Source organism: Dermochelys coriacea, chromosome 7 (assembly GCF_009764565.3).
Source record: "Dermochelys coriacea isolate rDerCor1 chromosome 7, rDerCor1.pri.v4, whole genome shotgun sequence".
Lineage (NCBI taxonomy): Eukaryota > Metazoa > Chordata > Testudines > Dermochelyidae > Dermochelys > Dermochelys coriacea.
This window is the reverse complement of record NC_050074.1, coordinates 92978801-93005646: the sequence shown is the minus strand read 5'-3', so window position 1 is coordinate 93005646 and position 26846 is coordinate 92978801. Positions and strand designations below refer to the sequence as shown.

Below are 26846 nucleotides of genomic sequence, written 5' to 3'. Positions count from 1 at the left end.
ATTTAAGTATATTAGGAACAAAAAGAATTCTGTCAACGGTATTGATCCATTAGTAGATGGAAGTGGTAGAATTATCAATAATAATGCAGAAGTCTTAAATAAATATTTCTGTTCTGTATTTGGCAAAATAAAAAGATGATATAATGTCATCATATGATAACACACTTTCCATTCCTCTAGCATCTCAGGAGGATGTTAAACAGCAGCTACTAAAGTTAATCATTTTTAAATCAGCAGGTCCAGATAACTTGCATCCAAAATTTTAGAAAAGCTGGCCGAGGAGCTCACTGTCCTCTTAATGTTGGTTTTCAATAGTCATGGAACACTGAATAAGTTCCAGAAGACTGGAAGAAAGCTAATGTTGCCCCAACATGTAAAAAGGGTGAGCAGGGTAACCTGGGTAATTATAGGGCTGTCAGACTGACATTGATAATTGATAATGGAGCGGCTGATAGGGTACTCAATTAATAAACTAAAAGGATTAAGTAATTAATGCAAATCATCATAGTTTTATGCAAAATAGGTCCTGTCAAACTAACATGATACTTTTTTTAGGATGATATTTTAAAAGATTACAAGTTTGGTTGATAAAGGTAACGGTGTTGATGTAATATATTTAGACTTCGGTAAGTCATTTGATTTGGTATTGCACAACATTTTGATTTAAAAAGCTAGAAAAATATCAAATTAACATGGCACACATTAAATGGATTAAAAACCGGCTAACTGACAGGCTTCAAAATATAGCTGTAAATGGGGAATCATTGCTAAAGGGGGGTGTTCCTAGTGTGTTCACACAAGGATTTGTTCTTGGCTCTATACTATTCAACATTTTATTCATTGACCTGGAATAAAACATTAAATCACCACTGATGAAGTTTGCTGATGACACACAGATTGGGGGAGTGGTAAATAATTAAGAGGTCAGGTCACTAATACAGAGCTATCCAGATCGCCTGTTAAACAGGGTGCAAGCAAACAATGTGTGTTTTAATACAGCTAAAACATAACTGTATACACCTAGGAACAAAATGTAGGCCATTCTTACAGAACGGGGAACTCTGTTGCAGGAAGCAATAATGCTGGAAAAGATCTGGGGGTCATGGTAGGTAATGAACTGAACATGAGCTCCCTATGTGACCTTGTTGCCAAAGGGGCTAATTCAATCCTAAACAGGGGAACCTTGGGTAGGAGTAAAGAGATTATTTTACCTCTGTATTTGGCACTGGAATACTCTCTCTAGTATTCTGATGCCCACAATTTAAGAAGGATGTTGAAAAATTGGAGACATTCAGAGGAGAGCCACGAGAATGACTAAAGGATTAGAAAACATGCCTTATGGTGATAGACTCCAGGAGCTCAATCTATTTAGCTTCACAAAGTGAAGGTTCAGAGGTGACTTGATTACAGTCTGCAAGTACCTATAAGCAGACCAAAAAATGGGATCTTCAGTCCAGCAAAGAAAGTTATAACATGATCCAATAGCCTGAAGATAAAGCTAAACCGATTTTAGACTGGAAATATGGCATAAAATTTTAACACAGAGTAAATAACCATTGGAACAATTTACCAAAGGTCATGGTGGATTCTCTGTCACTGACAATTTTCAAATCAAGATTGGATATTTTTCTACAAGATATCCTCTAGGAGTTATTTTGTATTATAAAAGAGGTCAGACTAAATGATCACAATGGTCTGTTCTTGCCTTGGAATCTATGAGTCTAGGGTAGTTTAATTGGTTTTGAACAAGACTACCACCCAAGTGCTGCATAAGGCATTTATTTAGCTGTTAGGGTTACGAAACATGGTTTCATTTACAAGCCCTTAAGGTCGAAGGCAGAATAACAGTCACAACACAGCCACAGTGTTTTAAACTCACCAAGATATAAAAAGCAACTAGATAAAAGTTTAGGCTTTATTTTCCTCTCCTGAAATCTTATTTGTATTCCATGTGAAAATGCCTTGCAGAAAGGCCAACTGCAGTGTGACTGAATGAATACACATGTTGTCTTTTGGAAGATATAACATTTTTCTCCAGAGTATTTGAAAAAGCTCAGCACTTCTGAACAAAATTTCTTGTTCTTTAAAATTCCTTTGCATCCCAAGATTTTTAAAAGTGGACATTTAAAAATCATAATGCATTGTCAAACTTCAAATCAGGATCAGCTCAGGTCTTCACAATAAGTAGATTTTTTTTTTTTTTAAATCTGACTTAGGGGGCATCTTACTTTTGAAGTATTAAAAAGCAATGGCATAACATAGACTTGAGTGTTACCCTCTTCAGCAAGTTCATTCTATCTACCTGCACCTAAAGCATTTCAATCTATTCAAAAACACTTTACAGAAGGATGAAAACTGAAACAGGCAGTTATAATGGTACCTTACATCACCATTTGTCAAGTATTCTAGTATCCCCAAGCCATACATGCAATTTTCACCAACACTAATTGGAAAGATACTCCTCTAGATGTTGGGAAGAAAAAAAACTCCTATATACGTGTATTGCTAGCAGACAGGAAACCTACCTTAAGAGAACCTTGCAAAAGAACTGCTCACTCATCCTGGGCAAGCTTTTTTTTTTTGGACAGGTAAAGAAAATATCAGCTTTTTTCAACGTCATGGTAAAGGGTGTCAGGGCAATGCAGTTTCAATATACTACTGTCACTGCAGATTGGCAGGAGGATAAAGGCTCACAGTGAATAGGCTCAGACTTTCACATGAAGTCAAACATGCCATTGACAACAGTTTCAGCCCACCTGTTTTGTAGTTAGAGTTCCAGGCCCAGATCCAGTGTGTATTCTCTACATAGAGCAACTCAGTTCTGGCATTAAATTATTTCTATGATCAAAACTGACCAGTCATTCACACCACTTGTTATGGTACACATGACAGACCTCTCTTACAGTGAAAGAGATTCAAGCCAAAGTAAACAAATTAAAATAAGGAGTTTCTAAGAGGTGATAAGAGTTTTTATTTCGGGGAGGAATTAGTGGCACACTAAAGTGGCTAACTGGGAAACTAGGATGTTTAAATTGATACATGGCATGTTGTCTTATTCATCTCTATGTGCCAGTGAATGCAGCATATAATACAACTGGAAACTTGTTGATTTCCACTGCAGTAGGTAAGAGCCAAATTGCCTTCTGCCTATTGTTCAATTATGACATATATGAGCATATAAAAATTACAGTTGTATAGATTTCTAAGCTGAAAGCACAATGATACAAGTTCTAATTTTCTAATACCTCAGAACATTGCACCTCTGTTAGTAACATTTCTTACCTACGAGAGAACACTGTGTTTGATTTCACATCATTCATGAAGTGCTCTCACAGCATACTGGAGCAATGAATAAAGTCAATGTAAAATGAAAAGTCACAAAGGGAAGACGGGGGCACCTACAGACATGCTTAAAGAAGGTGAATGCAACAGAATCTGCCGTCATTTAAGGAAAAATCTTGATCCTATTGAAGTCATTTGGCAAAATTCCCATTGATCTCAGCCAGTCCAGGATTTGGACCTTATGAATCAAAATGCTATTTTGCTACATAATGTAATAGACTGATGTGTGATTTGATTCTATGATGTGTGCTTTCCCAGAGGGGCCCCATAAGTACTATTATAAGTATTCCAAGGCAATCACCATCTGTAAGACCATTCATTTCCTCTTACTCCTTGGGGGAGGCCACTGCCCTGGGAGGGAGAGAAAAGTACATGGAATGGAGAAGAGGCACCTGTTGATCATCACCTAGAGAAAGTAGAATTCCAAGAAGACTCTTCCTTTAAGAGAGGGCCCAGCACCATTTGGAAAATAAAGTATCAGAGCTGCATTACTAAAAAAAATTATGTAAATTAAAGTGAAACAGAAAATAGTTGTGCTATTTACTCACCTCCATGAAGAAGGACTGCTCTGCAGTTGGTAGAAATAGCTGACTTGGCGTCACTTTCAGACAGGCCAAACAACAAACCTCTGTCACCTTTGTTAAGGAGCTTAGTGTACAAAAAGGAGCGAACAGATTAAGTGGTTCTTTCCCCGGGGGTAGATTTGGTCACTTGACAAATAACTGGGAACTATCAAAGCTGCAAGTCAGATTGACGTCTTGCATAAAGTTACCCAAAGAGTGGTACTATTATATGGGTGGCACTTAAAGAAGAGAGGATCTGATTCAATGCCTATTGAAGCCAATGGAAATACTTACATTGTCAACATTCTATTGATTCTACTGTTGGATCAGGCCCTAAGCAAGGCTGAATCAGGCCCTAAGCTGAAGAACCCATTCCCTGTTGAGGACAGATTCTTCAGTCCAGTTGAGTATTCTTCTCCAGACTTGTCCCTGTCCAAACTAGCCTTTCAATGAAGTTAGGAAACCATGTTTAAATGCTGTTCCATCGAACCTGGTTTGAAACGTGGTTTGGTAGAGCAATGTGAAGGGGACTAGGAGTTGACCAGAAAATGGAATTTCCATCCTACAGAGTATGAAGTCTTGCAGAAGGGGGAGAATCCTACTAATCTGGGAAGAAAAGGAAACTTGGATCTACTTTCTACATCGGACAAAACAAGTTTGGCACTCTCCCACGCCCATTCAGAATCCTGATTCAGGAAGGAAATCATCAACTGGCCTCATGGTGTGAAATATAGCAGGTGTACACATACCCATATTCTCCAAGAGTGACAAACTAGAGTGCAGAGACTTTACTTTCTTTTGTTTTGTTTTGTTATTGCCAGTTGCAGTATTGTCATTCTCTAGTATTAAAGCGTGAAGCCAAAATCTGTTTCTCAGATCTGACACTGTATTATAAAAGCATTATAACAGGTTTCAGAGTAGCAGCCGTGTTAGTCTGTATTCGCAAAAAGAAAAGGAGTACTTGTGGCACCTTAGAGACTAACAAATTTATTAGAGCATAAGCTTTCATCCGATGAAGTGAGCTGTAGCTCACGAAAGCTTATGCTCTAATAAATTTGTTAGTCTCTAAGGTGCCACAAGTACTCCTTTTCTAAAAGCATTATAGTTTACCTAATCGCAAAAGAACCCAAACACTCCTAGTTAGGACAAAGCAAATTAGAGTTATTTAGCAGTCTTTTTATAGTTGCAATGCTTATGTTGAAAGAGTTCTAGTACAGATAGATTGCACCCTATCTTTTCACAGAAAGGTTTTTTTATTTTATTTTATTTTTAAACTTTGTTTTATTCAATACTGCAGCTGAGGACATACTTTAGAAATACAGAAGAGATTTTAGTGTATGAATTTTGTTCTGAAATTAATAATTCAAACAACCTTCCTGCTGCCATGAGTTCTGTTACAATCACTATGTATTGTATCAAGGACCCGACATATGTAAGTCATAAATTTTAAAAAGGTCTGGAGGGTGGGGGAGAGAAAGGCATAGAAATATTTTTATTGCAATGCCAAATATTTGAAAGTCAACTGCAAGTTTCCTACATTATTCTTAAAGATCAGATTTTACTTGGGAAAGGATACAGATTAGCCACATCATAAGGACCTCGAAGTTCTAATGGCTAAAACAGAAGACACAAGTGAGAATATCTACACACCCCCTCTATTTATTTTAGAGAGTCACAGTTTGCAAGATAAGATTATTTACAGAAACTATCAGCCATTAACTGTTAATTTAAATTTCATATAATTAATTTAATAATATCCCGAGTTGTTGAAGATGCTAACATGAGAGCAAGACAATTGCTACACCAAGGGAAAACAGGAAGTGCCCACTTCCACTAGCAGAATGAATAAAGTAATACACAAGAAACCAAAAGAAAAATTCAAAAGGGTAATTATATTGATGCTTATATTTCTAGCAGAAATTTATTTACATTAAACTTATTTACATTAAAAAAAATACTGACTTACCCTTTCAGCTGCACTAGATATAATTATGTTCTAGAGAATAAAGGAGAACAAGCATTAATCTTAGATAAATGTTATTAATAAACTGAAGATTAACATAAACCCAACACTAATACTCCTATGAGTATCATTTAAAGTTAAGAATTAATTCTGTTATCTAGCTAAAGTATTAGCTGTTTTCTGGAACAGGCAAATCCATGAAGACTGTAGATCATGGCTCCTTAGAAAAAATAAACCAAAACCATCTACCAGCTCTGCAAGTTGCAGAGCTTACTGGGCCAAGAGTCTATACCCCAAAAAAGAGCATCATAATTACACTCATTCCATCTATACTGGAATAAAAAAAAAAAACCTATGGCACAGCTGTGTCTGGCTCGGGTCAGCTGACTCAGGCTCATGGGGCTTGGGCTGCGAGGCTGTGAAATTGCTGTATGAAACTGCGTGATCATGGGAGACTTTAACTTCCCAGATATAGACTGGAGGACCAGTGCTAGTAATAATAATAGGGTTCAGATTTTCCTAGATGCGATAGCTGATGGATTCCTTCATCAAGTAGTTGCTGAACCGACTAGAGGGGATGCCATTTTAGATTAAATTTTGGTGAGTACTGAGGACCTCAAAGAAGAAATGGTTGTAGGGGACAATCTTGGCTCAAGTGATCATGAGCTAATTCAGTTCAAACTAAACGGAATAACAAATATAACAAATATAAATAACAAATAACAAAAATAAATCTGCAACTAGAGTTTTTGATTTCAAAAGGGCTGACTTTCAAAAATTAAGGAAATTAGTTAGGGAAGTGGATTAGACTGAAGAACTTATGGATCTAAAGATAGAGGAGGCCTGGGATTACTTTAAATCAAAGCTGCAGAAGCCTGTAGCCCAAGAAAGGGGAAAAAATTCATAGGAAGGAGTTGTAGACCAAGATGGATGAGCCAGCATCTTAGAGAGGTCATTAAGAAGAAGCAGAAAGCATACAGGGAGTGGAAGATGGGAGGGATCAGCAAGGAAAGCTACCTAATTGAGGTCAAAACATGTAGGGATAAAGTGAGACAGGCTAAAAGTCGAGTAGAGTTGGACCTTGCAAAGGGAATTAAAACCAATAGTAAAAGGTTCTATAGCCATATAAATAAGAAGAAAACTAAGAAAGAAGAAGTGGGGCCGCTTAACACTGAGGATGGAGTGGAGGTTAAAGATAATCTAGGCATGGCCCAATATCTAAACAAATACTTTGCCTCAGTCTTTAATAAGGCTAAAGAGGATCTTGGGGATAATGGTAGCATGACAAATGGGAATAAGGATATGGAGGTAGATATTACCATATCTGAGGTAGAAGCGAACCTCAAACAGCTTAATGGGACCAAATCAGGGGGCCCAGATAATCTTCATCCAAGAATATTAAAGGAATTGGCACCTGAAATTGCAAGCCCATTAGCAAGAATTTTTAAGGAATCTGTAAACTCAAGAGTAGTACCGAATAATTGGAGAATTGCTAATATAGTTCCTATTTTTAAGAAAGGAAAAAAAAGTGATCCGGGTAACTACAGGCCAGTTAGTTTGACATCTGTAGTATGCAAGGTCCTGGAAAAAATTTTGAAGGAGAAATTAGTTAAGGACATTGAAGTCAATGGTAAATGGGACAAAATACAACATGGTTTTACAAAAGGTAGATCGTGCCAAACCAATCTAATCTCCTTTTTTGAAAAAGTAACAGAGTTTTTAGATAAAGGAAATGCAGTGGATCTCATTTACCTAGATTTCAGTAAGGCATTTGATACCGTGCCACATGGGGAATTATTAGTTAAATTGGAGAAGATGGGGATCAATATGAACATCAAAAGGTGGATAAGGAATTGGTTAAAGGGGAGACTGCAACGGGTCCTACTGAAAGGTGAACTGTCAGGTTGGAGGGAGGTTACCAGTGGAGTTCCTCAGGGATCGGTTTTGGGACCAATCTTATTTAATCTTTTTATTACTGACCTTGGCACAAAAAGTGGGTGTGTGCTAATAAAGTTTGCAGATGATACAAAGCTGGGAGGTATTGCCAATTCAGAGAAGGATCGGGATATTATACAGGAGAATCTGGATGACCTTGTAAACTGGAGTAATAGTAATAGGATGAAATTTAATAGTGAGAAGTGTAAGGTTATGCATTTAGGGATTAATAACAAGAATTTTAGTTATAAGTTGGGGACGCATCAATTAGAAGTAACAGAAGAGGAGAAGGACCTTGGAGTATTGGTTGATCATAGGATGACTATGAGCTGCCAATGTGATATGGCTGTGAAAAAAGCTAATGCGGTTTTGGGATGCATCAGGAGAGGCATTTCCAGTAGGGATAAGGAGGTTTTAGTACCATTATACAAGGCACTGGTGAGACCTCACCTAGAATACTGTGTGCAGTTCTGGTCTCCCATGTTTAAAAAGGATGAATTCAAACTGGAGCAGGTGCAGAGAAGGGCTACTAGGATGATCCGAGGAATGGAAAACTTGTCTTATGAAAGGAGACTTAAGGAGCTTGGCTTGTTTAGCCTAACTAAAAGAAGGTTGAGGGGATATATGATTGCTCTCTATAAATATATCAGAGGGATAAATACAGGAGAGGGAGAGGAATTATTTCAGCTCAGCACCAATGTGGACACAAGAACAAATGGGTATAAACTGGCCACCAGGAAGTTTAGACTTGAAATCAGACGAAGGTTTTTAACCATCAGAGGAGTGAAGTTTTGGAATAGCCTTCCAAGGGAAGCAGTGGGGGCAAAAGATCTATCTGGTTTTAAGATTCTACTTGATAAGTTTATGGAGGAGATGGTATAATAGGATTTTGGTAAGTAATTGATCTTTAAATATTCAAGGTAAATAGGACTAATCCCCTGAGATGGGATATTAGATGGATGGGATCTGAGTTACCCAGGAAAGAATTTTCTGTAGTATCTGGCTGGTGAATCTTGCCCATATGCTCAGGGTTTAGCTGATTGCCATATTTGGGGTCGGGAAGGAATTTTCCTCCAGGGCAGATTGGAGAGGCCCTGGAGGTTTTTTGCCTTCCTCTGTAGCATGGGGCATGGTTGACTTGAGGGAGGCTTCTCTGCTCCTTGAAATCTTTAAACCATAATTTAAGGACTTCAATAGCTCAGACTTAGGTGAGGTTTTTTGTAGGAGTGGGTGGGTGAGATTCTGTGGCCTGCGCTGTGCAGGAGGTTGGACTAGATGATCAGAATGGTCCCTTCTGACCTTAGTATCTATGAATAAGAGGGACATGGGGATCTTCAGATATAAGACTTTTTTCATTCCTCAGTTTCAGAAGCAGGGCAGAATGTAGGATAGAGCTATTTCAGCCAGAAATCTGCCCTGTGGCAGCCAGCAGTACGGACTCGTTTTATGTAATAGGAATTTAGTGATGTTTTCACTCAATTGTTTTTACATACATGCAAGATTCTGTATTTAAAGTATTTTGTAAGACAAGATATGGTCTTAGTTTAACATAGTGCCTAGATCTACAAGATGTGCTTTTTGTCATTTAGAAATTTACTACATACCTTTAACAATATGCACAAACATCTATTTTTGTGCAAACCTTAAGTCACCAGGACTGTTTCTTGTGAACGCCCTGCACTGCAGTGCATCCGATGAAGTGAGCTGTAGCTCACAAAAGCTTATGCTCAAATAAATTTGTTAGTCTCTAAGGTGCCACAAGTACTCCTTTTCTTTCTGCACTGCAGTATTACATCTGCAGTAACTGACCGGTTGCTCTGAAAAAAATCTCGACCATTTTAAAAGCATCGGCTTTAGAAAAGATTAGATGTTCCACAATTAAGGGTATTGGTAGTTGGAATTGTGGTTTGCACGTATTGGCAGGCAAAGGCTCAGTCACGTGTTCAGAAATTTCAGTATCAAACTTCCTTGAAACTGTTCAGTCGATGCAACTCCAGAAGAATTTTAACAACTGACTGAGTTAATTTTATTTCGGTTTGAGAACTCACCTTTCCTTTGCAGATCTGCATCAGACTAAGAGCATTTGAAATTGTGTATCTTCTCATTGTAGAGTCTTTGATGGCAGGGGTGTAAAGAAGTTCAAAGTAAATGCCGCGATCTATTGCCTTCACACAAAAGAAAGAAAATAATCAAAAACCAAAAGCAGAGTCCAATAACAATCTTACAACTAGTGCCTATTATTGATGATTTCTTCTCTCAGTTCTACCGCTTTATATACAAAACTAACATGCGGCAGGAATTGTTCTGATAGAAACACACTGTAGTCTGAAGGGTTAAAATAAAGACAGTGTCTGTATGCCATGTAAATGCATTTGAACTTAGGACTGTCAGGTAACTGAGGCTTATTTAAAAAAAAAAAAAAAGCCTCTCTTCCTCTCTACTTGCCAGGCTGTAATAGGCTTTCCAAGACTGCTCAGATAAGAGACAATCAGAGTTGATCAGCTGCAAGTGTGGAAGTCTTAAAGCGTGAGAGAAAGAACAGTGGGAAGTTTCTTCTCTTCAGAGGGCCAATCATGGTTCCAAAATCTGAAGATCTGACTAATCACTAGAGCATTTCATGGACAGACAGGCACTGTAAAAATTGACAGAACACTCCTTCTGCAGCTTCATAGTTGGCTTTGAAGAGTATCACTTTCCAAAGTTGAGGGTTCTCTCTAGCACCCATCACCACAGTGCTCAAGTACTAACAGAGAAGTTATTCCGGGAGAAGAGTGAAGTTAATTAAATCTTCCCCACCCCATTTGACAATTTTTGAAGGACAGTAGGTTGTAGTACAGTTTGTTATTTATTATTTCTGTTGTGGTAGTGCCTAGGAGCCCCCGCCATGGACCAGGACTTCATTATGCTAGGTGCTGTACAGACACGGAACAAAAGAGCATTAACCCACCCTCACAGCCTCTCTGTGAAGCAGATAGTCTCACTTTTGCAGATAAGCTCTTGGCTCTGTAGTCAGCTCACTGCACAACACGGTTTCACACTAGCGTTATGGAGCTTTATAGCAAGATATTGTAGTGCACAAAAGAGAACCTTATTTCATTTGTCCAATTAATTTCTGTGTCTGTCCTCCACATGCACCCAAGCATGAGATTTATCAAACATCATCAATAGAGCTGATCAGAACCAGGAAAACCTGCCTGTCAAACAGGTTTCAGTCAGAAACCTGAGTGACTTCCTGCCAGCTTGCTTGCCCCAGTCCTCAGAAGCCTGGGTTTCAAGGCTTCCAGCACCTCAGCAGTCCACCAGATGGACTGTGCCAGAGCTGGGGCTCTCAGGGTATGTCTACACAACAACGTAAGCCTTGGGTTACTGCGACTCAAGTCAGCTGACCCATATCAGGGAACCCTGCGCTTGAGTGTCTACACTGCATTTTAACCCTAGGTTAAGGATTTTCTGACCTGTGTTTGAACTTACGGTTTTGGCATCCACACTGCAGTGCACAGACCTGAGTCTAAGTAACCCTATCCCAGAGTGCCTAGCACCACTCCTCCCCGCCACAATGTCAACACTCTAGGCCAGTGGTCCCCAAACTGGGGTTCGTGAACCCCTGGGGGTTCGCAAAATGTTACAGGGGGTTCTTGGCAAAAATTTCCCTAATGGCAGACAGAACTGTCCCTAGGGATCCAGGGCAGCATAGGACCAGCAGCCTGGAGCCTCTGGACTTCCAAGAGCTAAGCAGATCAAAGCAAGCATATCTATCACACTGAGGAGATTTAAACTTCAAGATTCCTTATAAGAGATGGAAAGGGAGGTGGATATTTTTTGCTGTTTTTAAAATTAAATAGGCAGCTAGTATTGTTTTTAAAATTATTATGAAGAACAAGTTTTGTTGTAACGTGCGTTGTTTGCCTGGACTCCTCAAGACCTGAATGCTTGTCTAGGAGGAACTCTTTGAGTTGGCTTCTTAAATACCTTCATGCCGTTTCACATCTGATACTCCTTGATGAAACATCAGAGCCTTGTCTTATAAACAGGCTTATTCAAAGTGATACAAGCTACGAAAGGGAGATCTTGGAAGAGTGTTGCCGTTTTCATGATGTAATAAAAATACTATAATGATAAACAATAATTAATAAGTAGTGTGTAATGAGCATGCCATAGAAACAAATTTTATATTTCCAAGATCACTGCTTTTATAATTTATACTCAGGTAAAGGAGAAAATCCCTGGAAATATTCATTTTTAGGAGGGGGTTTGCGAGACTTGACATTTCAGTGAAAGGGGTTCACAGGTTGTTAAAGTTTGGGAACCACTGCTCTAGCCCTAGGAATGTGATGCACTGTGGAAAAACGCTACTGCTCACCCTGTTTCCACACTGGGGTGGTGCCATTTATGCGACTCAGGTGCCCATAAGTAGCCCACGAGTACATAAACTTCATAACTAGCTCCTTTGGTGGCTGTCTCAGGACAATGATTGCAGTTTGAGAAGGCTTTATACTGGACTACCATCTAATCTGAGAATTAGGCTCTCTACCTCTAGGCTGAGTCACATTGGGGGGAAAATGCCCCTGGATACCTGTTCTCAGGATAATTAGGACATCAGCGTTCAGGGCTTTCAAACTATTGAAAGGAAACATGATTTTTAATTTTTAAAATGGGATGTACAGCAAAGGTATTTTTGTTTGGTTGTTTTTTTTTAATTTATTTTTGTCTGTTTTGAAGTTTGACATAAAATGTAGGTTTCAGAGGAAAAACACCCCCACCAGCCTGGCTGCTGCTGTCTGCAGAGTGGTGAAGTGCATCCCTAGAGCTTGGGTGCAGTGTGCTCTATTTGCAACAGAGTGCAACACAGATTGTTGGCATAGAGAGGACTAAGGAAGCTGCCCCAGGGAACTCTGGACTACATCCAGAGGCCTTCTGGGATCCGAGTCAAGCTGGAGTTGCGTGCACACAGGAAAGCAGTAGGGCTCTGACCCTAGGTCCCAGCTTAACGTGGGCTTGGACCCAGGGCTGGCTCTTAGGATTTTTGCCACCCCAAGCAAAAAAATGTTTGGCCACCGCCGCTTTTATTTCATGCCTCCCCCGCCCCCGGCACAACTCCGCCCGTTCCCAACCTTTCCCCAAATCCCTGGCCCCGCCTCCTCCCCCTGGCGTGCTGCATTTCCCCCCCCATTGCTTCCTGCGGCTCTCCCCCCCAACCTAGCTCACCTCCGTTCCACCTGCTCCCCTGAACATGCTGCCGCTCTGCTTCTCCCGACTCCCTCTCAGGTGAGGGAGAGGCAGAACTTTCAGGAGAGCAGGCAGAGCGGAGGTGAGCGGGAGGGTGGGGGAGCGCAGGAAGTAACGGGGGGGGAGGGTGGTAGAGGAATTGCTCCCCTCTCCTCCACCACCGCCGCCTCCCGCAAGCGCGCAGCCGCTTGGCCTCTCCTCCCTCCCTCCCAGGCTTGCCACGCCAAACAGCTGTTTCACGCACAGCAAACCTGGGAAGGAGGGGGGAGAAGCAGAGTGGAGGTGGCGCGCTCAGGGGAGCAGGCAGAGGCGGAGCGGAGCTGGGGTACATTTCTAGGGGCAGCATAGCCGGCGCCGGAATGCCGCCCCAAGCACCTGCTTGTTTTGCTGGTGCTTAGAGCTGGCCCTGCTTGGACCCTCCAGTCCTGCAGGGTCCTGGGGCACTAGGTTTGAGCCCTAGGTTAACACAATTGATGTTTGGACGCAAGGGGACGTTAGGCTTGAGCCTAGGTTTATATTGGTGTGTAGACGTACCCTCAGGGTCCCTGAGCTGCCCAGCTCCCCACATGGAGAACTGCTGGGGCTCTGGGAGCCTCAAACATTTTGAGAGGTCAAAACAAAAATGTGGTTTCAGATTCCCCCCCCCCCAAACAAGATGCTCAAATTTCTGTTTTGTGAGAAGTTTAGAAATTTCATTTTTTTGTTCCATATCAGAACAATTTTTTTTTTTGGTTATTCCTATGGAACAGGAATTCAAGTTTCCAGCCAGCTCTAGTTGTAAAATTTTTCAACAACAAGGACTAAAATCTACCCATGGATGCCCACCCATGCCACTGACAAGGAGCTGACGCTGGTCCATATTCAAGGAAAGACTCTGACCTAAGTATCCAGACTAAGTTGTGTGGGCAGGATTTTATTTATAAAAGATAGTTTATAAATGGCTGATGCTTTGTTTTTACTCTAACTTTTATCCACTATCAAATTTTCAGCAATTCCATCGGCTTTCACTGATTTCATTTAGTGAAGCACTGTGTTACACAGATGAGACCTCAGTAAAGTCATAGTGTAGAAAGGAGGGAACACATTTTCAAAGAAAAAACACCCTGTAGTACAAGAGCAGGAAAAGAACCACTCCAGTGAAAAACCTCAGTTGTGTTCATATTAAATACTGAGTTTAATAGCAGCAAATAATTTAGTTGCAAATTTACCATGTTAACAGGGGGTCTTCGGAAGTAGAATGGCAGCTTTTCTGTTACATTTATGCATATCAAATCCACATCTAGATTTGTGCAAGCGACCTACATCACAAAAACACAAAAAGATAAGGCACCTTTACATGGGATACCAGCATTAGACATGCAGACATTTGCTATATCACAGATATGTCAAAGGCATTTCCAGTGTAGTCTATGTTTTAAATCCAAGAACTGTTCCATGGGGATACCAGCAAGACACTGCAACAGTGTCATGTGGGTGTGTTGGGTTATTTATTTTTAAAGCACTTAGCCATGTTTAGGACAGCACTTTTTCCATTGAAATAAACAGATAGCTTAGCAGTGGGCATCATCGCTTTGCTCTCAGTTGGCTGTCAGGCAACCCCTTAAAGTGGGTTTAGCAAAGAAGCTCTACCAAACACATTGCTAATATAGCAGAGCCTCCTTTTTTTAAATAAACTGCAGAGTAATTCCCCCTCCCTCCTCAAAGTTACTTCTCAAATCCCAGAGGGATGATTCTTGTTTGCTTTTAGGAAAAAGGATTTGGCCTAGGACAGCAGCACTTCAAACACTGCTAAGTGACTGTGGTTTTGGGTGCCCAACTTGGGACCCATTAAAGGAGCCCGATTTTCAGAAAGTGCTCAGTACCCACCTTCTGAAGGTCTCAAATGGGGTGCCCAAAATCACGACTCACTTTTAAAAACTTGGCTACAGGCTACTAGGGCACATCCCCACAATTTACATTCTCTTTAAAAAGGCAAGAAAAGAGCTAAATGTGGCCAATGAACCATCTAGAGACAGTTAACTCCCCATGAGGGGACCATGTGATTTATATAGTTTCTCACACACGAGATTAATTGCATACACTGTCTTGTTCACACTATATATGCATACACAGTAAAGATGATTATAGGGGACCAGATTTTTCTGGTCCATCAAGGCCATTTTAAGGCTGGAAGCCATAACACAGCTGGAGATGGTCAGTGCAGAATTCTCTGTGTATGTGTGTGTGAGGGGGAGGGGAATTCCCCACTGGAAGAAATAGTTTTAGCACAACCTGAACCAACCAAAGAGCCCCCCAATCCCTTCTCCCCACCACTGTAAGGCAAGTAAGCGTGTCGGGCTTTTCCAGGGCACAACAGAGCTCAGCAGTTCCTAATGAGGGAACTGCATGTGGTTCCCTGCAGCATCACTTCTCCATTCTGTTTGAGCACAGCTTGGCTGGAATGGAGAATCTAGCCCACACGTTATCACCAGGCGTGCTGCAAAGCAGAACCCAACTTCCCCCCCATTTTCTGTTTCTCCATGAAGTATAAAGACAGTCTCACAGTTCAAAAGTCACTTTTGTTTTTTTGTTCTAAAATTAGCAATGTAGGGTCCTCCCTTCGTGCTCTTCACCGAACATCCTGGTAAATTCTTTGGAGGTGCTGAGCCATGTCTCATAAGACCAATAGCAGAGGTGTAGCTCTCCTACATCCCTACCTTCTAGCCTTGTGTATCATCATTTTTCCAATCTTGCAAGGGGCTTACCAAGGTCCTCCAGGGAAGAGAGATTAGAAACACTAATTTCTAAAATGCTTCAGCTAGCTATTTTTGTACATTATAAAGGAGAAGAGTAAACGCTTCTGGTTTTGCTTCCTGGTCCCTTGAAGAAAGGATCTCTGTTAATCAGCCTGTCTCAGGGCGCACTCACCCCGCACTGGACAGGGAAGTATTAACGCTATGTTGCGGGGTGAGGAAGCCATGCCTCAACTCTACTGGGCATGCTCCAAATGCACTAGTATAAAAGGGAGAAGCTCAGCTCAGTTGAGCAGACTGCCGGAGAGGAAGGACACACACCATAGGCTCCAGCCAAAGCCCAAGGCCGTGGGAGCTAGAGACGCCGCAACCCAGGCAGATGCCAGGGTACCCAAGGAGGCCTCGCAGAGTCTGGAGTCACCGTGGACAGCACAGATCGGGGAACCTGGAGACAGCAGAGAGGCCCAGGTCACAGCAGCAGGAACTATGGCAGGAAGCAGCCCAGGGGAATTATATAGTGGCTTGGTTAGTGAACCAGAACCTTGAGTCAGCATGTTTTGGTTGGGCCCCCCTGCTGACTCAGTGGCATGCACTCTTGCCACTACCAGGGCCCTGAGCTGGGTCCCGGTGGAGAGGAAGGGCCTGGGCCCCTGACCCGGGCAGCTACCACCCCACTTTTTTGTGCGTGGAGTCCCCTTCCCCAACTGAGGCCACTTGGCCTTACTGCCCTGCTAACAAGGGCGAATCTATTGACTTTGGCCGCTCGGCCTTACTGCCCAGCTGACTGGGGTGAACCTGTTGACTGTGATCACTAGGCCCCACTGCCCGGCTAACAGGGGCAAAGCTATTGACTTTAGCATTGGGCCTTACTGCCCTGCTGACAGGGGCGAATCTGTGAACTTTGCCACTAGGCCTTATTGTCCTGCTAATAGGGGCGAGTATATTGGCTTTGGCCACAGAGACATAAACATGGGCTACTTACACCCTGCCCCTACACCCTAAGGGAGAGGGGGGTACATTCACCCGCACACTGGACGGGGTTACCCCAACCCTGTCACACAGCCCACATTGCTGTAATGCAAGTCTCCAAAGCATGACTATTTTACACCATATACAAATGATTCCTAGATATACTCAGGAGGGCTTCGAGGAATATTGACATTCCAAAATTTAGGCCTCATTTGCCCTCCCTTTCAAATCAAGTTTGATAAATAGTGTACAAAATCAGTTCAAAAATCAGCTGCAGTTCTAGCTTAACAGATATCCAACCAGCTGGCTATACTATCAGACACCCATTTAGCTGGAATGCTTTAAACTGAGTTTAAGTATGATTCCTTGATCTGAGCATGGACAGAGCCTTAACCTATTTTGATACCCCTTCCTTATCTACAGTGTAATGCTATCAACTGGAAAGACAGGCAATTCATGGAACATCTACAGGAAATTACAATCATCATCTTGGATCCTCTTAAATTTTCACTGATATTAAAATGTCATCCCGGCCATTCCTGTTATCAAGATAGTGACAAAAAGCCAAGGGGTGAGTGAATTTAGTGTGTAAATGTTGACAGTGCGCATGAACAACGCCCTCATTGGGCTTTGAATCATCCCCTATGTGGGACAGCAGCAAGGGCATAGGAGCTGGGGATGGAAAGACACAAACAAGTGAATGAAAACAAAGGATCAGTCCACACTGCAATAAAATACTGGTGGCTGGCCTGTGTCAGCTGACATGGGTTTGCAGGGCTCAGGTTACGGGGCTATAAAACTGCAATGCAGACATCCAAGCTCTGGCTGGTGTCTGGCCTTTGGGACCCAGCCTGAATATCCATACCTCAGTTTTTTAGCCCTGCAGCCCAAGTCAGCTGACACAGGTCAACCACGCATGTTTTATTGTAGTGTAGACATACCCAAAAATACAAAACAGAAGTTCCAGCAGACATATTGTGAGATGACAGAGAACCAGACTCTCTGCACCTGAGTGGATTAGGAAAACATCTATTCCATGTCATGCATTTGCCACAACTGGAGGGGGAACTGTTCAAATTCAAGAATACCAGCCTGGACTTCCAGCGTTTAGGTGCTGTCACAAGGAACAAAAAAGGAAAAGCAGAACTAGAGAGAAGAAAGAAGCATGTTTAAAGGGAGAATTCCTAAACTACCAAGAAAGTTGGAACATTTGCTGAGATCCACTCTACTCCAGTAACAGCTCAGTCTTTGGCTCAACCAGACAACGCACACAGAGTCTGGCTGCCCAAACTTTATAAAGAAAAAAATACATGGAGTCCTACCACTACAGCTCTGATCATGCACCCTCAAATGGAGGGAACAGCCTCATCTGGTGGACACATTGGTGTTGGCAGTAAAATAAATAATCTATCCCTTGAAATTCCCAAAGACAGAAGGGTTTACTTTGGCAAAGTGATATTTTACCGATGAAGCCAATAAGATTTAAATGTTGAAGTCTGAAGGAGATGCTTCAAGGAAGATCAGGTAGATGCTAGTGAAGTACTACCTACCTATTAACTTATTTAACAATCAACAGGACATTCAGGTCTCTAAAGAATAATGTATTGCTCTGATTTCTTGTGTAGATTGAACATTCCAGTTCCAGTTGTTTTACATTGTGCCTCCTGGAAAGATCTTGAGCCACCTTAGGATCAAATAAATAGAATCACGGGACTGGAAGGGACCTCGATAGGTCATTCAGTTCAATCCCCTGCATTGATGCAGGACTAAGGATTACCTAGACCAGTGGTTTTCAAATTGGGGTACACATACCTGTAGTGGAACGCGAACTCTCATTGGGGATAAGCGAGAAAAATCCTCTAACAGTGGACAACGCATTTTATTTAGTAAGATTTGGCAATCTAATCAATGTTTAATCTCCATTCAATTAAAACTGAAGCTGCATTGGTGTAAATGTCCTTTCTGCTGTGTGACTCAGAATCAGAAGTTTTCAAACTGTGGGGCGAGCCACCCTAGAGGGACAAGGAGGAATGTTCATGGGGGCAGGGCTTGGGGAGGGAGCTCCACCTCACCTCACGGGGCCACCCAGTCTGTCTGGGTTGAGGGTATGGGGGGTTTGCAACCAAAAATTATAACTCGGGGGGGGGGGGAAGAGGGGTTTCAGCTCAAAAACTTTGAAAACTGCCAATTCCTCCCCTGCAAACATTCCTTTGCATCCCGGGGGGGGGGGGGGGCGGGGGCGCAATACAGTTGGTAAACCTCTAGAAGCTGTTGCTAAATGGAAGGCAGAACCCCTCTCCCCACAACACACACACATCATTTCTGTCTATTTCAGATGGGAGCATGTGATAGACTACATTATTTGGAAAGGGGTATGCAGCCTAAAAAGTTTGAAAACCACTGATCTGGACCAGCCCCCACAGGGGTTTGTCTAACCTGTTCTTAAAAACCTCCAATGATGGATGGAGAGTCTACAACCTCCCTAGATAAATGATTCCAGTGTTTAACTACCCTTTAAGTTGGGAAGTTTTTCTGAACCTGTATCTCCCTTGTTGCAGATTTCTTCTGCAGGTCATTTGCATCTTTCAAAACCTAAAAACAGAAAAAGGAAGACACTCCAAGGCACCTTAGAAAACTATTCAAAGAGAGGAACATTAATTTAAAAGAAAAATCAGTCAAATGGGAGTTTTCTTAAACAACAATTGTTACAAGTAAGATTTAAGATTACCATGGCTGAAAGATATTAGAAAAAAAATCTTTCAGTGTGTTTACTTTGTATAGTCAAATTCCTTCCTGTACATATAGGTCTTTCACAAGGCAGAGGAAAACCATTTTTTTTTTTTTTTTAAGCAGGGAAGTTTGATGGTTAAACTACAAAAATAGGCAGGAGCATTCAGGGGCAGCTGTAGTAACAGAAAATAGTTTTCAGTCATTTTTTAAATAGACTCCATTCCAAGTTGGCAGACTTCCTTTGAAAGTGAATACTGGCATTCCCGTCAAGAGAGTCAGTATGCTAGTTGGTAGTACACCATCTCTCACACTAAAGATCAGTTTGTTCACTGTCAGCCAGACTAGCAAAAGCAGACGGTTACTTGCTACTCATGCTTGCAATTCCACAGTTAACAGAGAAGCCTAATGAGTTTTCATTAATGAATCCAAGTGACAATTTTGTGAGTGCAAAACACTGACAAATGCGAGGTTGTGTCAGACCATCAGCAAGACTGGGGCACTCAAACCAGCTACACAAATATCATACATTTTAACACCTTGTGTATGAGACACAGGAAGGTAGTGAATGTCTACTGCCTGACTATTTAATCTGGAACCCACCCTCCATTTGATAGTGCTTTAGAACCGATATTTTTCTGGCCGTGGTGTTTGTTCAAGATATATTTACAAACAGTAAATACAACAGTACAACTTAGTGTGCAGTGTTATGCTCTGTAACCACTGGAGTCTGATTGCACATTAAGTGTATTGCCACAGCAACTGTAAAATGCTTAAAAACATGACGGCCAGAAATGCAGTTGATTAAGAAGCCGAACCTTCTCCTGTCTGACAGGATGACTCTGAAAAGATATGGTACTGCGAGGGGGAAAATTAATTTCTAGTACTAATTATTTGTATTACTGTAGCAGACCAGGACCTGACCCTGTTAGGTGCTGTACAAACAAAGACAATCCCTGCCTCAGAGAGCTTACAATCTAAGTAGAAGACAAGAGACAACAGATAGATACATGCAGACAGATGAGGCAGAACAAGGAAACAATGAACACTGTTGGTCAGCATGATAGGCTGTGGTTTCAGGTCACCAGTGGCCTAAACATTGCCAAGTTTTTTGTAGGCTTCACAGCACAGGTGAGTTTTTAAGGGGGATTTTGAGGAGGGTAATCAGGTGGTTTTGCAGACATTTACAGGGAGCTCTTCTCAAGCCTTAGGAGATGGAGGGGAAAAACCTCCCCACAAAGCTGCTTGTCTGAAAGTTAAACAAAAAGGAGATGGAGGCTGGCATTATGAGCCAATTGGAGGCAGGAGAAAACCTCTTGATACTCAGTGAGAAATGATAGGTAGGCTGAATGTCACCTTACTGGATAAAAGCAGAACAAATTTCCTCTGTCAAGTACAAAAACTGAAACACATTAGGTCATATTCAAACACACAAAACTGCCTTCATAAGTTGACAGGAATAACAATACAAATTTTGAAAGGTATAAAATAACTGTATTTTGAGTGATAACCAGTAGGAGAAGCAAGCCTTATTTAACTGCCACTAAAAGGTTCCTGAATATACACTACAGAGAGACTAACCCACTAAAGGTGAATCTGTCTCAGCAGTATGGTTTGGAGCACTTTCACGGTGACAGTTTGCAGTGTCCAAAACATCTACTTAAAATATACTAAGATTTCTGTGTAGCAACGCATTCAGAGTCTGAATCTTCATCATTGTCCTGGGAATAGGGTTAACCTGAAAGTTTATTTTGATCTATCACACTAACCTTTGTGATCAAGAAAATTACAAGTTTCCCTTAAATATTTTTCTCCTCTTAAATGTTTTTGCCTGGGTTTACGTCACATCCTGCAGCTTCAACTGCACACAAATACTTTATAAGAAAATCCATGGTTTTGCAAGAGCAAAGCTTTCTCCTCCTACATTTGGTAAAAGCCAGTCTCAATGCCATGGGTGATTTTTTTTTTTTTAAATAGAAACATTTGATTTAGGAAAATACATTCTACATGTGCAGAGACTATAGAAGAAAAGCTGTGTCCTGCCCTACCCTCCTCCACCAGTATTTTTTTTTTTTTAAAAAACAAAATGATTGGCTGCTATTTCCATATTGCTTTTCAGTAACAGATCTCAGACTTTTTTGGTGGGGGACAGGTCAGTGAGAGTCACCCACAAAACCCCCACTGCTCAAACATTTAAATCCTACATTCCTTCAGTCATCACAAAGCATCATTTCAACAGAGCTCCAAAACAATTCCTACTAAGCCAAAGAGCTAATGAGCTGAACAAGGTGTTCAAATTTGGGAAGTCAAATTGCTTGAGACAAACTTTCTAAACACTGACAGCTTAACATGGGTAATGGATGCTTTTCTCACACTGCCACTTGGTGTGCTTTTTCTGCCTTGCACTCTATCAAGTTTGAGATGAAATCCAAGCAGAACACTCATCTAATCCAACCCAAAGCACTGAACATTATTCCAGCATTGACAATTACAATCACAAATGGATTCTCAGATGTTTTGAGCGAGGAGATTATATATTATATGTATATGTATGTATATTTAATACTTACATGAAACAGTTTCTCTGTCTTTGGAAACACAGCTATGATGTCATACAATCTTATATTTGTAGATGTTGATCTCTGACAAAAAAGAAAAAAAAAATCAAGCTAATTTATGGAAGATGCTAAAGGTATGTACCATGAAAATTGCCAGAACAACTACTAATAGAAGAAGAAGAAACACTTCTCCAGTTGTGAGTTGTAAAACCAAATCACTCCTATTAAGGCTCTATTAGCAGCCCTATCTGCTGACAGTGTTTTATCATGGTCATTATTTTGGCGCTCATTTACACAATAAGTAAAGCACTAGCAACTGTTTGCCTTGTAAGCCACACATGTCCTACTTTATCACTTACATTTTCTAAGTCCTCCCCTCGACCAAGTTATTGGAACACCCAGCAAAACTCTCTGGAGCCTTTGTGTGGGGGGGGGGGAAGTTATGCTAGAGTTCAAGTTTAAACAGAATTAAACTAATGCAATATCGGCTCTATTGTCATATTTTAAAATCTGAACTCAAGTTCTAGAGATGGGGTGATGATTTCATGTTTTACCACTTCTTTCCCTACCTTATCACTTGGGCTTGGTAACAGTACTTTACTTGAAGCCTTCAGGCCTAGGAATCAAGGGACCGGGCATGGGAACAGAACTCTGATTTCTCATAGTAGCATTAGTAAACCACCAGTGCAGAGCACATCCCACTTTTATAAAGTGAAATCTTCAGAGAGTGATGCGATCGTAAGGAGACATTATAGGTCAGCAAATTAGTGCAGTATTTTTTGTGAAATCCATAAAATTTCAAAAATAACATTTTACTATGAAGAGAAAATACAACTTACAAAATAAATAAATTTTAAAATACTTACCAATACATTGCAGTGAGAAGGATCAGAAACTACAAGCGTTAGTCTGGTTACAATTTTAATTGGTTTGGATTTTCCCTGTAAGCAAAATAAACCATCAAAGAGACTGTTGAAGAAAGTACAAAGCAAAAACCTAGCTGATAGAGAATGATGTTTTGTTTATATTTTTGACTATACCAATTTTCTGATTACTTCTAACTATACTCTTCATGGTTTTTCCTTTCTAATTTTAATGCTTTGCTTCTGTGCTTTTTTGGTACATTTCTGCTTTTCAGAAATAGTGGCTTTTATTGTATTTCTTTGAAGTCTATTTTTGCTTTAAACAAAATGAACACAAAATCAACATAGCAGAGTAACAAGCACATTTTATTTTATTTTATTTTACTGCTACTGTTCTCTAATCAAATAATAAGGGCACTACAAATGCAGTTTTAGAATTAAAGTTCATTTTTATATATAATTTTAACAGTTTGACTGTATTCCCAAATCCTATGACAGTAAATCTGGTAAATTGCCAAGCCCTTAAATTTCATAATACTGTAGTCACTCAACTATAAGCAGTTTCAAAGTTCATGCTAAGTGCAATTTTTGCCTCATAGCATATAAAATGGATAGCAAAGAACAGAATAAAGCTTTTTTAAATATGAATAAATAATCCTTCTGTTGCTGTGGGTTTATTTTAGTAGTCAGACAATGACTTTCTAAATTCACGACATAAACAAGAATTACACGCATAAAAACACCAGCATGAAAATATATATTTTTAGAGTGACTATAATTAGGGTTAAGATTAGGGCTGTCAAGAGATTAAAAAATTAATCGCTATTAATTGTGCTGTTAAATAGAATACCATAAATATTTTGGATGTTTTTCTACATTTTCAAATATACTGACTACAATTACAACACAGCATACAAAGGGTAGAGTGCTCACTTTATATTTATTTTGGATTACAGATATTTGCAGTGTCAAAAACTAAAGAAATAGTATTTTTCAATTCACCTAAGTACTGTAGTGCAATCTCTATCTTGAAAGTTGAACTTACAAATTCAGAATTATTACAAAAAAACCTGCATTCAAAAATAAAACAATGTAATACTTTAGAGTCTACAAATCCAATCAGTCCTACTTCTTGTTCTCACAATTGCTAAGACAAACAAATTTGTTTACATTTGCAGAAAATAATGCTGCCCACTTCTTGTTTACAATGTCACCTGAAAGTGAGAACAGGCGTTTGCATGGCACTTTTGTAGCTGGCGTGGCAAGATATTTACATGCCAGATGCACTAAAGAGTCATATGCCTCTTCATGCTTCAGCCATCATTCCAGATGACATGCTTCTGTGCTGATGACACTTGTTAAAAAAAGAATGTGTTAATTAAATTTGTGACTGAGCTCCTTGAGGGAGAATTGTATGTCTCCTGCTCTATTTTACCCGCATTCTGCCATATATTTCATGTTATAGTAGTCTCAGATGATGACTCAGCACACGTAATTTGTTTTAAGAACAGTTTCACTGCAAATTTGACAAAATGCAAAGAAGATACCAATGTGAAATTTCTAAAGATAGCTACAGCACTCGACCCAAGATTTAAGAATCTGAAGTGCCTTCCAAACTCTGAGAGGGATGAGGTGTGGCGCATGCTTTCAGAAGTCTTAAAAGAGCAACACTCTGATGCAGAAAGTACAGAACCCAAACCACCAAAAAAGAAAATCAATTTTCTGCTGGTGGCATTTGACTCAGATGATGAAAATGAACATGTGTCAGTCCACACTGCTTTGGATCATTGTCGAGCAGAACCCGTCATCAGCACGGACGCATGTCCTCTAGAATGGTGATTGAAACATCAAGGAACATGAATTTTTAGCGCATCTAGCATGTAAATATCTTGACACGCCAGCTACAACAGTGCCATGCAAACGCCTGTTCTCACTTTCAGGTGACACTGTAATTATGAAGTGGGCAGCATTATCTCCCATAAATGTAAACACACTTGTTTCTCTTAGCGATTGGCTGAACATAAAGTAGGACTGAGTGGACTTGTAGGCTCTAAAATTTTATTTTGTTTTGGAGTGCAGTTATGTAACAAAAAATCCTACATTTGCAAGTTGCACTTTCATGATAAAGAGATTGCACTACAGTACTTGTATGAGGTGAATTGAAAAATAATATTTCTTTTATCATTTTTGCAGTGCAAATATTTGTAATAAAAATAATATAAACTGAGCTCTGTACACTTTGTATTCTGTGTTGTCATTTAAATCAATATATTTGTAAATGTAGAAAAACATCCAAAAATATTTAATAAATTTCATTTGGTATTTTATTGTTTAACCGTGCGAGTTAATCGTGATTGATTTTTTTGAGTTAATCGCAATTAATCGACAGCCCTAGTTAAGATTTTGTCACGGTTATTTTTAGTAGAAGTCACAGGCAGGTCATGGGCAATAAACAAAAATCCATGGGAGCCCTGACCTGTCTATGACTTTTACTAAAGATAACAGGGTGAGAGAGGGCTGAGGGAAGGAATGACACCTGGATCCCCCTGAGGGGACTGACAGCCACAGACCCAGCCCCACCAGAGGGGCACAGTCCTGGCTCCAGACACTGCCAAAGCCGTGGTGCGGGCGCACACAGCAGCAGGGTCAGCCCCAGACGAAGCCATGGGAGATGGGGGGGAACAGTCCTGGCCCAAAGGTGCAAGGGGAAGAGAGGGACGCGCACAGCCCTAGCCCCGGCCAAAGCTGCAGGGGAAAAGGAGGGTTGAGCACAGCCCTGACTCCGCCCTGACTGCCTGAAGTCATGGAGGTCCGGTAAAGTCACAGAATCTGTGACTTCCCTGACCTCTGTGACTAAATCATATCCTTAACTATCATGTGCAGGTGGAATTTAAACTCTGACATACCTGTACAATAGGCAAAGATGGAAACAGTTCTGAAGGAGATATTGGTTTGACAATCTCCTGAAACAAAAAACAAACAAAAACACCATGCTTACAATGTATTAAACAGGGGAGACAAAAAATTTAGGCCCAAAATGTACAGCTTCTAGATAGAGGGGGTTATAAAATGGTAGCTTAGTCATGTACTGAAGGACCCTTAATTCCCTAACCTTGCTTCCTTCTTAGATCACTCACCTAGATGTATGCATAGTTATGAACTTATTACTAAATACAAATAAAGAAAACAAGAATAAATATTGAAACAGACCCCTACCTGTTTCCTTTCTTTGAAATCAATGACATGGTTAATTGCAACAGTTGAATATCCCACTAGAAAAGGTAAACATATGGTAAGTTTTTTTTTTATCCATTTTACTATTTAATAGAAATTAATCAGAATAGAGAGATTTAAGATTAGCAATTAAATTCCACACATCATTTACAAATCTGAAAGGTTTCTTTGTGTAATAATTTGAGATTTATGAAAACAGAAAATCAGTAGGAAACATGATGCCTTAACATTAAAAAAATTGTTTTCCTTTAAATACATGAAGAATTATGGTCCCTGTCCTGCAAACAATTATGCAAATGCTGAATTATGCAAATGCTGAATTGTAAGAACACAAGTAATCCCATAAAGTCAATGGAACTACTTGCTCCTTAATGTTAGAGCACAGCCACAACTGCTTATAGGACCAGTGCCTGAAAGTACGTCTCTACATAGGTGGATTTTTTTTTTCAAACCCCTAGGCATAAGAGCTAGTGTAGACATGACCTTGGACTTGTGGGGCTCGGGCTAAGAGGCTGTTTAATTGCAGGCCCTAGGATCCAGCCTGACCCTGAATGATTACGCCACCACAATTGAAGAGCCCCTTAGCATGACTCTGAGTCAGCTGGCACAGGCCAGCCACATATTTTTAATTGTGTGGTGTAGACATACAATCAGAGCCCCAGGCAACTGACTCAGGCTCCTGCTGCAGGGCTAAAAAATAGCAGTGTAAACATTCAGGCTCTGGGAGCTGGGCT

The 26846-nt window shown here is 40.5% G+C and overlaps 1 protein-coding gene across 1 annotated transcript in view; it reads right to left on the bottom strand.

The window, feature by feature from the left end:
• The window catches only part of RPP30 (ribonuclease P/MRP subunit p30), a 30716-nt gene that overhangs the window by 2531 nt on the left and 1339 nt on the right, over positions 1–26846 (bottom strand). Inside the window, 9 exon segments of the mRNA XM_038410226.1 lie at positions 3891–3970; positions 5482–5519; positions 5872–5901; positions 9852–9968; positions 14238–14327; positions 22028–22099; positions 22882–22956; positions 25785–25841; positions 26095–26150. Of these exon segments, the coding sequence (XP_038266154.1) occupies positions 3891–3970; positions 5482–5519; positions 5872–5901; positions 9852–9968; positions 14238–14327; positions 22028–22099; positions 22882–22956; positions 25785–25841; positions 26095–26150 (615 nt within the window).